At 38.0% G+C, this 16,488-nt stretch overlaps 1 protein-coding gene across 14 annotated transcripts in view; it reads left to right on the top strand.

The window, feature by feature from the left end:
- pde7a (phosphodiesterase 7A) overlaps positions 1-16,488 on the top strand; it is a 33,840-nt gene that overhangs the window by 11,460 nt on the left and 5,892 nt on the right. For 7 of the 14 annotated variants that reach the window (XM_024279684.2, XM_024279682.2, XM_024279683.2 and 4 more), the window contains 3 exons: positions 11,195-11,255; positions 13,028-13,060; positions 15,983-16,072. In XM_024279684.2, the coding sequence (XP_024135452.1) occupies positions 11,249-11,255; positions 13,028-13,060; positions 15,983-16,072 (130 nt within the window). In that variant the 5' untranslated portion in view covers positions 11,195-11,248. The remainder of the gene's footprint in view (positions 1-11,194; positions 11,256-13,027; positions 13,061-15,982; positions 16,073-16,488) is intronic. The other 7 variants (XM_024279691.2, XM_036217513.1, XM_024279681.2 and 4 more) reach the window with 3 other exon arrangements.

Genomic DNA, 16,488 nt, shown 5'->3' with positions numbered 1-16,488 from the left:
TTTGAATAAAGAAAAAATCAGAAACACAATTTTAGGGTGTATTCAGACTGGACACATTTGGTTCATTGAAATGAAACCATAATTAATTTTCTTTGATAATCCGGAACAAATGATCAGTCTAAATACACCCAAGCGGACCCTGATCCGGGACCAGGAACGGCTTTCGGACCCATCTTTTGAGGCGGTCTTTGTCCATTTTCAATTGGACTGTGCACTATTAAGACTGAGTTTCCTCAGTCTTAATAGGCTCTGTGGTCAGTGTGGAACAACTGAACCAAAACAGCCACCATAGCTGGGCATTACAGGATCCAAACAGACTAGAGGAGTGACAATGAGACACAGAAACTCATTGAAATGTGGTTGGATGAATGCAGGCTCATTAAAACAACTTTTGACATGATGCACATTGCTTCTCTTACTGGTTTCCAGACAATCTACATGTCGTAAACACTTATCAGCGTATCTTCTTTGTTGACGTCTTCTCAGCAATTGTCTTGCAGCATTCCACCACTCTACCAAAGTAGTAAAATTAAGTGTTGTAGCTGACTTTGATATAGACGTTAAAAATTGATCAGTGAAATATAGTCTGAATAAGGCCAAATCCAAATGTTTCCCCTACCCCTATGGCTTCTCCAAACCCCTACATTTAGCCCTCCATGTGGAGAGTTATGGAAAAATAGTGTCTTTTAATTTGGACGACACTATCCCTCAATAACGTCACCATTATTCGCTGGTTATGTACGTTAGCGCGTAGCTGCCAGTGCTCGGAAAACGCATAACAACATTGGTTTCATAACTTTAATAAGTCATGCTAAAACAAAAAGTCTTAACTTACCATTAAATTCAAACTTGTATGCTTCATAGCACGCTCACAGGAAGAAATGCGTTTCACTCCACGGGACAGTGTGACAAAGAACACCTTCGCGATGGAAGAATACAGAGGCAACCCCTTAAAAAACAATTTTGGATATCTAAACACCTCCAATTGCCCCTACAATGTAAACGGCAGGGAGAAGCCGAAGAGGTAGGGGAGGGATTCGGCCCAAGTGAACTATCCTGACAAGGACTGCACCTCCATGATTTCTTCTTCTCACTACTTTGCCCTGCCCTCGTAATTCCTGGCCAATGACTGAGGAGATGTTTTGTCATGTAAGCTTTGTTTCAAAAAAGGAGAGTCTGCTTGATGGCAGTCTGAATACAGACCAAACGCAACGTTCAGGACTCGATCCGGACCAAATTAAGCGGTCTTGGTCTGGACCAGTGGACTTTTCCAGTCTGAATACACCATTAAGCTTAGTTTTCTTTATATATTTTCTCCATCCTCACAAAAATGCCACAAGGACATATTAAAAACACCACCAACACAATTTTCATCAGGCGGTGCCTTTAACATCCAATGATCTCAATTCTGTTGGATTTCACCCATTAGAACTTCCTTCTCAAAAAACGTGCCAAAATAAAAGCTTCCCCCCCAAACCTTACAGGATTTGTATTTGTTTTTACAAATATACGGTTAAAGTTTTAAGACCTGGATTTTCTGTCTTGTCCTTTTGGCCTTTTTGGTCTGCATAAGATGTTGTGTGTGTATATATAGAGATTTCTTTGAAGGTGTAAATACTACACAGAAACAGGCAGCGAGTCATGAACCATTGCCAACACAGTCATTTCTCATTTGCTGAAATGGATGAAGAATGCATGCATGCATGTATTTACTCCATGTCACATCACCTTTAGTTGCATAGCAATTACACTTGTGCAAATATTGTGTTTCGGCCCTTATTTATGACCATAGGGGTGCGTTTGTCCTTAGTGGCTGCTGAGATTTTTCTTTCTGTCTTTCTTTTTGTGTGTGTGATTCCACAAGCCTGTTGTCTGTGGAGGTAGAAGTGGACTCTCCCATTACAGAAAGACGCAGTTTAGCATGTGCCTGGGCCCTGTGGGCTGTGGTTTGGCCAACTGCCAGACTCACAGATGGCCAGAGTCTCTGTCTTTTTTTTTCTTTCTCTGGCTATCTTATTCCACTCACTTGCAGGCTCCCTCTCTTTTTCTTTCTCTTTTTCGTCAGCACCCCCTCCCTTTCCCTCGCAGATAACGACATTTCCTCTGGTAAACAGAGGACGAGCGCGCAGGTCTAAAGATACGGCTGAGCCTCAGAAGAATCTGTCACTCTGTGGTTGTGGAATGCATATGGCTGGGTGTAAATATGCTGCTGCAGAGGCGTTTCAAATGGCATCAAATAAACAGCCGTTCATCCGTTGCACTGCCTTTTCTTATGTTTGGTATGTGACTTGTTGATTAATTTCTGAAGTGATCGAGTTTGTTTTTTGTTCAAATGCAGCTATGTTTTTAAAAAGTGTAAGGCAAACAGACAAAGGAGATTGGGTTAATTGGTGCAAATTGAAAGGATGAACTGAGAAAGGAGTGACATACAAGCTTCTTGTTTTCTGTAACACATGCAGTTGTGGAGTTTTGTAGCACATGGATGGAGTGAGGGTTTCCACGCCATGTGTCTTACAATCAGACACCCTGGGAGTCACATGGCTGTGGCGTTTACAACTTTTCAAACGAAAACAAACTAAATCAATATAATCAGCAGAGTCCTCTGTTGTCTCTTCTGGTGATAGTGGAGGGAAAGCAGTTTATACTGAAAAACTCAGTTTTTTTTTTCTGTCACAGTCAGACATGCCATTGTAGCCACTGATCCTCGATGAACTCTTTCAGTTTTGAGATTTAGTGCAGACAAGATTGCGATAAGCTGGTGCATGAGGCTGCGATGTGGAAGCAATTGTTCTAGCCACCCCATGGATGCTTCTTTGCACAATGTGATTAGATAATGCAGTACAGTGCCTTTTGTGTCAGGGAGGTACCTTTTGATTTTTTAAACTGCCATCAGATCGACTCGGTTTCAGGATGTGGTAAGAATGCTGAAGGAGCCATTCAGCTCAGATTTTGAGTGTTTCACAATCTCTCACAAAAAAAAAAAAAAACCTTTAACCCCTGCAACACCAAAAATGTTATTTGATTTGGAGGGAGCACTTTTTCAGACACCTTGCTGCCTTTTTTTGTTTGGTCTTTGCTGACATTTATCCTCCTACCCCCATACATGTCTACCAGTGTGTACAGGGGCCTTCTTTTATCACATGACCACAATGTTTTTGTGCAGCAGTGTTGGGTGCAATCGTCCGTAAGAATGCGGCTGTACACATCAACACACTTTCAGAAAAAAGTGACGTCAACAGCCCCGGCTGAAACACGAGCAGGTCTGCAGGCGGGCAAACTGTCACAGGAATGGGGCATTTGTTTGGCGTTGAACCACAAGGAGATCACACTGGTTTGTGACCTGGCTTTTGTTTTGCTCAGAAAAAAATCCCAAGAAATGGGTGGAGGTGGGGGCATTAAGCTAGCCCCAGGAAGCAATTAGAGCCAGAGGATGATGTTTGAAATGAATGAAATTCCTTTACAGGGCAGACGGTCTGTGAAAACACGCTGCCCTCCACCCTAAACTCAGCTTATTTAATAAAGCATTGCAGATACAAATGTTGAAAAAAGAGCAAATTACCCCCCCAAATTGCGAATTTATATCCGTTCAACCAGCGCAGCATTGCTCGCTGAGGCATCAGATCCTCCTCAAACCTGCACTCTAAATTCACTGCAGCTGAAGTGGGTCACGGTGGACATAGGGCCTATAAAACACTCCTCCAACAGGTACACTCTAGGGCTTTTGTGTATGCCGCGGCTGGCGTACAAACTCGCAGAGGCTCTCGATTGCTGCGAACCTGCCAGTGTTTATGGCCTCGCACTCAGTTACTGGAATGTGGCGTCCCACACAGCGGAGCGCTGCGAGAGGTCATAACTCAAAAGGAAGCTTTCAGTTTATGAAACAGCGCCGAGTCCAGCTGCTTTTATATTGGTCGTTTGTGTAAGTGTGTGTCATTTTGTTGCTAATATATCAGTTTATAGCGATATATCTCACACTCATTTACATGCTGACTTAGGCACTTCAACAGGACCATCCTTTGTTCGGGTTAGAGTTTTAACTGAAGCACAGAGAAGTGTTGGACTGGTGTTATAAGTAAAGTGTAAGAAGAGTGTTTTATTGCAAAACTGGTTCAACTACAATGCTGTGAGTGATAAGAAAAGCAAGAAAAAACATTTTACAGTTTAATGTGCAAACGTGTCGCTAGTAGCATCAAAATTCTGCTGTAGAAAAGAGTTTCTCCACACGTCTTGACTGGTAAAATGCGGTAACATTCTAGTAAGGTCACGCAGGTCTTCACTACACACCGAAGTGGAGCTCTGGATTTACTCACACGGTTCAAATTTTGACGTTAGGTCTTGACCCCAGAAACCTGAGTGCCGTGACCTCAGGCGGTAAGAGATGAGGTGCGCAGTCGTATGTAAACTAGCCCTTTTGGAAGTGCAGCAGATACAATGAAAAGACTGTTACGATCACAGAAAAAAAAATCCAACCAAAACAAACACTGTTGAATTTGCAAAGCTGTAAGCAAATAGTTTAGTTTGCCGTCAAGGGTCGGATGCAAAAAACTGTAGGTTCCTAGCTGCAGAAATGGACATGTGCTTTTTATTTTTGCATGTTTATAAATCACGATGAAGAGACGTACACAAGCTTCATTTCCACTCCTCTCTTTAGACGTAATTTATTACAGACATTCCCTTTAATCAACTGCATCTGCACACAAACTCATGGGTACCCAAAGATCTGTTATGCAGCATTAACCTGAGAAAAAGAGGTTTCATTTTGTAGTCTGATTGTTGAATCATGCGAAAAGAACTTCAGCTTTAGTGCATAAAAGAAGATAAACCCAATATAAATATGTGTATAAAGGTGAATAGTTTGAAGTTGAAATTCACCATAAAAACAGGTGTTTTGCTGCCAGCACTGTTTCACTAGAGACATTTCTGGTTTGAATTTCGGCAGAGGGAATTTTCTCTGGAAACTCCAGCTTTGTCCAAAACCACATATTGGGTTGATTGAAAAGCTTGAAGTGAACCTAAATGTGAGGCCTAAAAATGGGAATAAACCAAAACAAAGAACAGCTTGATTCCAGAACCAAAGTTTTGAGATTGCAGTTCATGTCTTCATTTTTGGACAGCACACGGCAAGTTGAGACTCGCCTTGCCAGCTGGTAGATGTTATCACAGAGAAGAAGATTGTTAGCAATTTTAAATGAAAGAGCAAAATTTCATCAGCAAAGAACATTGATGTGGTTGTCATTGGGCCTGGAAGTGACTGGCAGGTTTCCATGGAGCTTTGTTGTAACACACCCGTGATCAGCAGCTCAGATAAGGACGCTGAACCAACCATGTTTTTTTGGAGGAAGCCCAAATGTACTTGAAATCCAGTTTTTATGAACTCAACAGCTGGTACCTTAAAAAACGTGGCAGCATTTAAATTCTTAAGCAAATTAGTTTTAAAAGCTGTTTCAAAAACACTTTTTAAAGTTTATTCTTAGACCTGATGAAAGAAAACCCATAAATAAACATAATCATGTGGGTGGATTTTTTATGTTATTTATTTTTATTATTTCTATTTTTGTTGATATGCCAGCAAAAAAAAAACTAAGATGTAAACAAACAAAAAAAAACAAAATGCCTTCTATCTACTTCTTTAAATTTTAATGCAGATTACGCACATTTAAGTCAATCTTCCTACAATTTTTTGGGAAAAAAAAAAATAAAGTGAGCTCTCTAAAGTTTATTTTATTTTCCTTAAAAAAAAAAAGTTTATGCTGCTTCATCCAATTCTTTAATTAGCTTTGTTCTGTGTCTCAAGTTTTTTTTTTTTCTTTTTTTGGTCATTGTGCTTTTATTTTGAAAAATAAGGTTCCAGCAAAGGCAGTAATGCTCTCTTCCTCTCTAGTAGCCTCTACCATTTTTAGATGCGTTTTTGTTCCGATGCTAACTAAGCCTGCACAATAAATCGCACATTTATTATTGTGAAATCAGCCTGTGCAATGCATGGATCACAAAACACAATGTAAACTTTGATAATGTGTACACACATGCTAAAACCATCTTATGGCAACCTAAAGATTTTAACAAATGAACTACCGTATTTTCCGGACTATAAGTCACGGTTTTTTTCATAGATTGAATGTCCCTGCGACTTATACTCCAGTGCGACTTATATACGAATTTTTAATGAGATGAGATATGGACCGTAAGTCTAGAGTGCCCTGTTATGGTGATCTATGCAATTACTTTATTTACTTTGGTTATTCAGACGTGACACAGAGGACTAAGAATTTAACGGATTTACTGATATGGAGTGAGATTGCGTGCAATTAATTACAGTAAAGATACAAAGTTGATGAGTTCTTGAGGCTATAGTTAAATAAAACTGTTATGTTATATAAATGCTACACCTTTTCGTTTTTTTCATGATGCTAATATGTGAATATGTGTTGACACATATTCAGCCTGTTTTCTATTCACTTATGAATGTTATAACTTACCTTCCAGGATGATGTAATATCGTTTTTTTCAACCAGTTTGTAAAATAAATTACTTGAAAAAAATGCGACTTATACTCCAGTGCGACTTATGTATGGTTTTTTCTTCTTCATTATGCATTTTTTGGCCCCTGCGACTTATACTCCGGTGCGACTTATAGTCCGAAAAATACGGTAGTCTTTTATGCATTTGACCAATCAGATAGAGCTCTTTTATATTAGATGATTCTTATGTAGATGAGGGTAATTTGGAATATATGTTTACTTTTCTTTAAATAATGCTGTTGCAATGAGAAAGAAGTGATGCGTTAGTTGTTTTGTTTTGCTATTTGTACATGTATCGCAAATCATGTTGTCATTGCAATATTAGTCACCAATATCGCACATTGCAAGTTTTCCTCATATGGAGATGCTCTAATGCTAGTGCTGCCACAAACGATTATTTTAATAGTCGATTAATCACCGATTATTTTTTTCCGATTAGTCGACTAATCGGGTCATTCACAAACTGGATGTAAAGCACACATCATTAGCTTTAAACTATCTAAAAATTAGAAATATAGCATTACCTGTGATAATGCTAGTGTGAGCGCTGTAAACTGAATTTGTCTGCTGATGCTAGTGCTGATAGTTGAAGATGCTGAAATTGATAGCTAAAAACGCTGAAACTCATAGCTAAAAACGCAGAAATTAAAAGTTAAAAACGCTGAAGCTGATAGCTGAAAATGCTAAAGCTGATAGCCAGCTAAGATATAAGTTCTATAAACTGGGGAAAAAAACTGTTAGCCAAAACAGCTAGCATGCAGCTGAAATATTTGCTAAACTCCAAATTAGCTTTAAAAAGCTGAAAAAGTCTAAAATTACCCAAAACAGTTAGCATGTAGCTGAAATGTTGATTAAACTGAAAAATAGCTTAAAAAAACATAATAAAAGCCAAAATAGTCAAAAATCTTAGCATAATGCTATTATAACTTTTAACTTTACTACACTCTCACTCCATATAATATAAAGTAACGACTAATCGACTATTAAATTAGTCGTCGACTATTTTAATAACCGATTAGTCATCGATTAGTCGACTAATCGTGGCAGCACTATCTAATGCTAACATAATTTTAATCTGTTTTGTATTTTGTATGCTTTGCATTTATCAGGCCATCTTTTAAACTTTAAACAAGCATAAACATTATAATGAAATAGTAAATTTTTGTTGTATTCTGAATTATTTAAGTCAGCATCTTGTTCCAACTTACATTAATTATTTAAAAATATATGTTAGGTATTGTAGTGATTAATTGATAAAATCCTCTTTGAAAGTTCTGTTCATACGTTCTATTTGGACAATAGCAAACGCTTTGCAGTGCAGATTTGTTTGTCTTTCAGCTGGAAGGTGTGGTAGGTAAAGGTGTGTTCCATTTGGCAAATTCACAGGTAAAATTTCTGCCTTTTTTTCTTTAACCTGGTTTGGTTGGTCTCCTCATTTGCATACAGCAAACCAAAAAGGTTATTTGGGAAGGCGTGTGCAGGACTTGTCTTTACCAGCAGCCCTGTAGACCGCACTAAGCAGTTCCCACACGTGTTACAGCTACGCACACAGTCCATGCATGCATGCACACTATGTATAATACTCACACTAAACACAGGTGCCGTGTAAACACAGAGTTCTGTTGACACTAAAATACAGCTTTGCATGTTACCTACTCTGACTGGAGCTGTTTGCCATCTGGTAAAATATTAGCTCCGGATTGGCAGCTGTCATGGGCGTAGAGGGCCGGAATTATTAGGTGGCCAATGTTTGTGAAGTATATTGGCAGATGAGTGCATTAGTGGGGACATTGTGGCTGTCATCGTTTTTTCAAGTTTTTCCCTCAAACTGTGCAGGCTTACCATCTTCTGTTAAATGGTCAACAAGTGATCACACATAAACAAAACAGTTTGTTTTTCTGCTCTTGTTTCTTTAAATTGAGTGGAAAGTCATTGATAGTTGGGCCAGTCTGCCTGTTAGTGGTTGTTGGGTAACCCAAGATGGAGGGAGCCCCACAATGGATAATGTAGGGATTCAGCTGGAGGGGGGCCAGGACATGCAGAGTGCACAGAGAGGTGAACCAACGCCTAAACACAACCCTGAGCACTTATCTGTCAACAGAGCAAAAATGCGCCTGAAAGCTTCTGATGCAGCTGCTCTACTTTTGATAGTTCTCAAAACCTTTGACTTTGAGTCAATTATGGATTAATTAAAAGAACTGTTCACTCCAACGGAAAGAAACAAAAACACAATGCATCTCCACATAAAGCTCAGTGGATCAAATATTTCAAGAAGTGACGTTTGAAATATTTTGTGGGAATTAAGCTGCAGGTAAACTATTTGCATGACAACAAGCAGACACTCCCAGAACATTTTGTCTCGCATGTTCTTATGCTGATGAGTGCTCAGCTTATGATCTCGTTCCTGATAAGAGGAGACGGTGACGACAGAAGCGCCCTTAACAAAAAAAGTTCAGCCAGTGTTGACTAGAAAGCTTCGGGAAAGGAATTAAAACAAAAATAAGAGTTCTGCGAAAAGACGCAGGTCAAAGTGCTTCAGTTTCCTGAACGGGAATCAAATGACGGAAGAAAAGCATCTACATTTGTATATAGGGAAGGGTCATAAAACAAGTTTTTCTGAATTTTTATCGTTTTTTTAGCTGCTGCAACAAGAGCTCATAAATCAAAATATTTTTTTGTCTTATTATAGCTACCAAATTCTTAATTTCTCTGCAAATTTGAGTGTTTATATAGCTAGATAGTTCTCTTTAACCTTATCTTTATTGATACATTTTTACGATGCTCCCTTAATATCAAGGAAGAAAAATTCCTTGACGAATTTCCTTGTCTTTTATGGCGGAGTATTGAGGTCACCATAGAAGGAAATAGATAAATAAATATGAGAATACAGTTGTAAAATTATGAGAAAAAAGGTCAAAATTTTACGTGAGCAAAGTTGTAAATTTATTATTGAAATTGTCATAATTTTACAATGAAAGTCATGCTTTTTTTTAAATAATGTTGTACTTTTACACAAAAAGTAAAGCAAATTTAGTGAGATTTGTGAGCAGTGTGATGCCCTTCTAATATCATTGAATTTTGTCTTTGTTGAAATAAAAGCTAAATGTAACATTTTATTTTCGAAAAAGCAGGAGTTCTTTGTTAAATTACAACTTTTTGAAGCATAAACGTTATTTTAGTTAGTTATTGAACTTTTTTCCTCCAAAAAATTCTGATAGTTATTTTTTTTTCTTTTATGTTGGCCCTAATAATTTTTAGAAGGAAAACAATAACATTTGTTAGATTTATCTCTGATAAACATTGCAGACGTTTGAACTATTTCAACAATGTCTGCCTTTTTTTTTCCTCATAACATTTTTATCATTGATTTTGTAAGAGTTAATCATTAAAGGATTTCAGTGGCTGGTTGGTGCACAAAATCCCCTTTTTCCTGTCATTTACTCCAAAGTAAATGTAAATACAAATTCAAATACATTCAAATTTTAAACAGATTCTTACGTCAGAACGGGGAAGTACCTTTATTCTATACTTTCAAGTCTGTATGTCTTCTTTTAAGGAAGTAAACATTGCAGAAAGCATCTGCTTAGGGGTGGGATTTGGATGGGACGTAATCATTTCTATTATGGGAAAAGGTGTGTGTTTGTGTGTCTTTCACATGTTTCTCACATGACTGATAGCAGTGCGGTATCAGGCCGGTGATATAGAGCTGGAACACGTTTATCAGTATAACAACAGAGTACACACACTTTTAGACTCGCCGTGGATTAGAATCGACTGTTGCAGCGTTGCGCCACCCTCCACTCACCGCTTTTGTAAAAGCATTACCACTTGTCTTTTAATTATGGTTTTGCAGTTTTTAGCTAAAAAAAACCCCAAAAACTGTTGATTTCTAGGACATTTACCTCTGATTTGTGGGCGGAGTCGAGCTGGGAGTTTTTGTATTTTCTATCTCACAAATACAATCTCTTTTAAACAGCATTTGACAAAACCTTAAACGGTTTACACATTTGCCTAATGATGCATTATAAATCTTTATATGGGATATTCATATTTATCTGATAGGTTTACAAAATGTAAAATGTATTAGTGAATTTATTATGAGATTGCTAATGCCATACAGCGTTACAGATTCAGCGATTGTTCTGCCTCTCCTGGAGGGCGTTTCAGTTTGGCCACTAGGTGGCGATTGCGTTATAGCATTACACCTTATTCAAGAAGAGGAAGAAAGTATGAGCAAAAAATTGTGTTTTAGACCCAAATGATCACTTTTAAAAAATAATTAGTCAGCAATTTATTTTTAAGTCGGTAAAATGTTATCATTAGCCGTCCTCTGGGAAATCCTATTACAAGTTAGCATCAAGCTAGCAGATGTTATTATTATGCGTTAGATTGATCTATATTTTTATGGATCGATTATTGATCTAATCCTCTTAGATCGATTTTTATCAATCCAGCCCTACTTGATTGACAATGATTTGAATAAAGAAAATACTTCCAAATGAATATATGTCTTTCATCAGTATCAGAATTCCCTAAGAATATGTTAAAAACACCAAAACCATTTGATCTTTAGCAAAGTGATGTCTGTTTGTGAGTGTGATTGGTTGGAGAATGAGCTATGATGTCTGGATTGTTTGTCACTTAAATTAAAAGGTTCTGTTTTCTGTTTTTTCCAGAGACGAGGGGCCATCTCCTACGACAGCTCTGATCAGACAGCCCTCTACATTCGAATGCTAGGTAAATGTTTCCTCGCTTTCAGCGCAAGACGCACAATAACACCACCACACTTTTCAGACATCAGAAGCTTTATTTCCTCCGTGATCATACACATTTCTTAATTTAGAATCGCTCAAATAGGCAAAGAGGGAACAGATGGGGTGGTGGAGGGGTGTAGAGATTATAAAGCGAAAAAGATCCCCCTAAAGTGCACATATTTGAAATGCACTCAATCCCTGGCCTTGTTCCTAATCTCTCATTCACAACCAGCTTAAACTGTGTGCATCTGCAGTGCCGAGTCTTTGAAGTTCAGTCACAGGCTTTTTACCTGAGTCCTAAACAGGCTGAATGCTGGCACGTTTATGCACAAGTGTTTTCATGTAAACATCATAGGGGTGTTTGGGTATCCATTTGCCCTCGCTGACTCATATGGGGTTAAGCAGTTTAGAAAATGGATGAGAAGATGCTCTGCTTGTACCTCTGACAGTCAGCTTGTCCGATCAATCAGGCGATGGATGTGATCAGAGCCTCGTTGCATCCCTGAGGTCTGTCTGCTTAATACAGATGTGCCCTCGGGTGTGACTTATGCCACCCTTTACAACGGTTTAGTGGTTGTTATTGAGGGCTCGCTAGAAAAGTAAAGATTTTCATGTCACCCTGTCAACGCTGCTCCCAAATCGATCTCATGAATGAGATTCAAGCTGCCAAACAACAAAAGAATCAGCTCAGTGCCCAAGTGATAACCAAATTGCTCTTTTTTACAGTTAATTCAAAATTTATATAATTGCTTTTTTCCCTCCTTATTCCCAACCTGATCATAATCTGCCCTGTGTGTACTCACAGTGACAGCACATCTTCATTCATTTCACTTGGCTAAATGATTAAACTGTCTGTACATTTTCTGTTGAGCAGGACAGACGAACTAATGCTGTTCGGTGTTCGCTCTGCCATCAGGCCTAATGCTGGTGTGCTTTCAAATAGCTGGACTCAGAGCTTTTGCCACATCACTTATAATGACATGACCTACATCCACCCCGGAGAGGCTGCACTAATGCACCGCAGGGGGAACATGGACCCTGTGACACTGGAAACTCACTAATCACACACATGTGCAGACACGTGCTAAACCCCAGTGCATGCATCTGCAAATGTGACAGATGTACACACGTGGGAAAACACTGGCTGCCTTGGAATGTTTAGTAGATTTTTTTTTTTCCTTTTTTTGCCACGTTGTCACTTTTCTACGGTGGCCCAGAAGTGCAAATCACAAAAATCATGTTCAAGATCACAACGAAAGTTAAAAAAGATAAAACAAAAAAGAAGGAAAGTAATTTCCAGAAATCAAAATGAAACTTTTTAAGAGACCGAAAAAGGTAGGTTTTATGGGATATCACTGATTGGATATCTGTACACCTTTTCAACCAAAAGTTATTTTATAGCTGATATTCATCTGAGTCACTGTAAAATTTGGTGATTGCTCAATCAAACACGCTTCTCCTTTCCTTCTTCTACAAAACTCAAATGCGACATCCTCTAGTATCTACCCTTGCAGTTTCTGTTTTGTGTCATTTTATTTACATTCAATTTTGATTTCTGGAAATTTTCCTAAATTTTTTTTCTTACGTTTTGGTTTCTGGAATTTTATTTTCATTTATAAAATGTAATGTTTTTTTTGGCACTTCAGGGCCACCGTAGCTTTCCATATTGCTGTCGAAACTTTACAGCTTTTCAGCATGATGTTCAGGCTCCCTTTGGCTTGAAGAGTAATTCTTAGTTTTTGGTGTTTTTGATAGGAGCTTGTGTAGTATTCAAACAGCTGTTTGCAAGTAAGTAACAAGCTGGTTGTGGGAACACACTCTTGCGACTTTGCTTTTTTATTCCTGACGCACACGTGACACAAACCTGAAGTGCCATGCTGGAACATGCCGTTGCACCGTTTAGCACCTTGGTTCCTCCTCTGCCGTGATAGGGTCTTGCCTGAAACGACAATCTAGCATTTTGCAGCATCAGTGTCACAGCACCATCCTGTCACTTCACTATGCTCTCGCTGCTCTTGACTGACAGTCTATAAGCAAGCCGGCCGCCGTCTGGGGTGGGGGGGTCCAAATCTTGAGCTTGTCGCTCTGCCTGACTACTAAAAACAGTCATAGATGAGGTCTGAACCACTCTCTGTGGTGCTGCGTACTAATAGTAGATCAGACTGTCCTGACATGACATCGCATGCTCAGCTGTTCAACTTCTGTCTGTTTTCTCCTCCGAGATGTGAAACTGTGTGATTGTGCGTGTGGCTGTTCCGACACATGCCTTGCACACGCCAGTTAAACCATATTTTTCAAAATCCGATTATGTTCTGCTTTGCTGTAAGTACGCAAAAAAGATGGGTTCTACCATATCAAAGGGTGCTTTTGCAGCCTATAGGTTTTCTGTCAACATTCAAAAGTATTTATGAGCTTCAAAATTACATGAGGTGCCTTCCAGCCGCTAATTATGTTCCATTTTTACTTATCTACGTGTGTCACTGCTGAGTTTCAGCCTCTGGTCTTATGAGAAAGAGCCGAACTGACCTAACCTGCTCTGCTGTGAAGTCACAAAGGGACACTGTAGATATGAAGCTGTTGACCACTTCAACAACAATATGGACTTGTGCAACATGCATTCCAGCAGTAGGTAGGCCTTGACGTCATACTGCTGCAGCCTTGGCCAACATGACACGCTATTGTGGGAAGTCACTCCTACTCCAATAAACCGGGGCAGCAGTTCATCTGGTTATCCCGGCTCTCTGTTGGTGAAAGTTTGTAAAAGTACCAAATGAAAAAAACAGTCGTTAACCTTTATTATCGCTGTTGCACGAATCCATCTACTAAACATCTACTTCCTTCTGCGTTTCCTCCTTAAGCCGTGCCCACATAATTAAAGTGAATTTCTCATATCTGACGTGTGTTTTTTCCCGTAATGTTCACTCGCTGTTGCAGCAGGATGATATTAATCTAGTCCTTCTGTCTGCAGAGATCTCCGAGATGTTTGGCGTCTCCTCTGCTCCAAAATTCTCTGTAACTTTAGTAGACACCTTTAATCCGTCCAGTTATAGCACCCATTTAAGATGGATTTCTGACTAAAAACAACTGAATACATATTGTACCAAATGTTTAAATGCCTAAAACATTAAAGACTGTTTCTGGAAAAATATGATTAACTTTTCTTTAGCATCTCCAGTATTAGGCCTACTTTCTAACAAACCAGGTAATCAAAACTATCAGCAGTTAAACTTTGGTTACTGCACCAGAGTTTTAAAACCCTTCACACACATTGAAGAAAATATGCATTAAATTACTTCAGCTCCAAACTTACCTCCATTTAGCATCAGCTTGAAAGCAAAAACATAAGTGACATTTTATTTCCAAGCTTAAAATAATTTAAGGCGTCAAGGGGCTAACTGTGTTATTTTTATTTTTCTTACTTTTTTTAAGGAAGCTGTCATTTATGAATTAGATTTTTTTTTAAATTAGACTTGTACATTGATCTTTAGTAGCCAGGGATTTACAATTTATACTAAAAAAGTATGAACCAGTTTAAGTGACAATAATTGCTATCCATCTTTTTAATTCAACTCTTGTCTTGTTTTCCCTTTTTTCCTAATTCACGCAATAATTCTGCAATAATTGTGAAACTGGAAAAAAATCTCAATTCCGATTAGTAAATTGTCTTTTTTATCTGCAAAAAATTGAGATCAAACTGTTTTTATGTTTTACAAAAAAATCAGAAGTGTAGAGACAAAACAAAAATATGTAAATCCAAAAGCAATTTAAAGTCTAAATTATGTGAAAACGTATAAAAAAATAAAAAAAAAATCTCCACTAATCTACATACAATGTTCCAAGAATTTTTTCCAAGTAGTATCATAATTGTAGCATAACTCTTGCAATGTTTGTCTTAAACCAAAAATGTCAAAGCTAAAAAGGTATTTGAAGCCTTCACATTAAACTTTACTAACGCAGGTCTGCGTCATTCCTACGTCACTGTAAACAACTGATGTGATTGGCAAACACCCCGCGGAGCTCAGAGACTACTAAGAGTTAAATGATTTTAAAAATAAAAAATATATATATTTTCAAAAGTTTTTGCAAAGATATTTGTGTGGTCAAATACTTGTGCAATGAAGGTTTTTATTGTAAAAGAAAAAAAAATAAAATAATAAAAGGCAAATTCTCCTGGTGAATCCGTATGAGACGCCTCAGTTGCAGTTTGTGGTGGATATTTTAAAATCTGGAACAGTTGTTCTTTCACATTTTGAGTAATTAGTTCAATAATATGAGCTGACTGGGTCAAAATCCTAACAGCATATGAAATAAATTAATATAAAAAGTCAAAAACATTCATTTACTTCATTTTTTGTTTTAAAATTCCAAAGATAAAATAGTAATATGTACATAATTATGTTTCAGGGAAAATATTACTATTTGTTATTAATAAATAAGTTAAAAAAATAAGTTAAGGCTAAAAGCAGCTGTATTTGGATATTGCCAGAAAACTGTTTTTCATTTCTAAGAGATGTTTTGTCTTAAGGGGTGGGGCTGAGTTTTAACTTGGCGTTTTGTCTTGTAGCCCTGGTTGGTAAATCCCATCCTTACAAGTACTTACAGCAAGAAGTCCGTTAGTGCTGCGTGTGTGAGAACATTGACACACAGTGTTGTTGTTTTTTTTTATTTAGCAGTATAAATGTTGAGGAAATAAGTGTTGATTTCTTCTAGGAGATGTGAGAGTGAGAAGTCAGGTTGGATTTGAACCCGAACGAAGGAGCTCCCACCCATACCTGCGCATCGACTTCAGAACACTTCACAGTACGTGTGCTTTTAATTTGAAATATGACTCTAAATGTTGATGCAGTTGCATAAATATTCTCGTTAAATAAAATTATTTTTGAAAGCAGTTTACTCTCAAGCTCAAAAGTGTGTCTTTTATTTATCTTTTTGCATGCAGTCAGTGTGACGTTTTTACTGAATAAGAAATCCATTTTTGCTGAATGAGAGTTGATAGAAGTGATCAAACAGTTAAAGACTTGTGGTAATTTTCTGTGGCATTTTGACCCAAAGTTAATCCTGCCTCATGCTGACGTATTTGTGGATTATAGCCACAGTTTAAAGAGACAAAGTGCCTTTGTTGTGTGTGTTTGATAAAGACCACTGACGAAGCATGTCTGCTGCATGATCCCAGACGAAAGGCTTATGTGTGGGAGGCTGTGTCAGCAGTGACTGTT

Source organism: Oryzias melastigma, linkage group LG20, assembly GCF_002922805.2.
Source record: "Oryzias melastigma strain HK-1 linkage group LG20, ASM292280v2, whole genome shotgun sequence".
Taxonomy (NCBI): Eukaryota; Metazoa; Chordata; class Actinopteri; order Beloniformes; family Adrianichthyidae; genus Oryzias; species Oryzias melastigma.
This window is presented reverse-complemented; position numbering and strand designations above follow the sequence as displayed.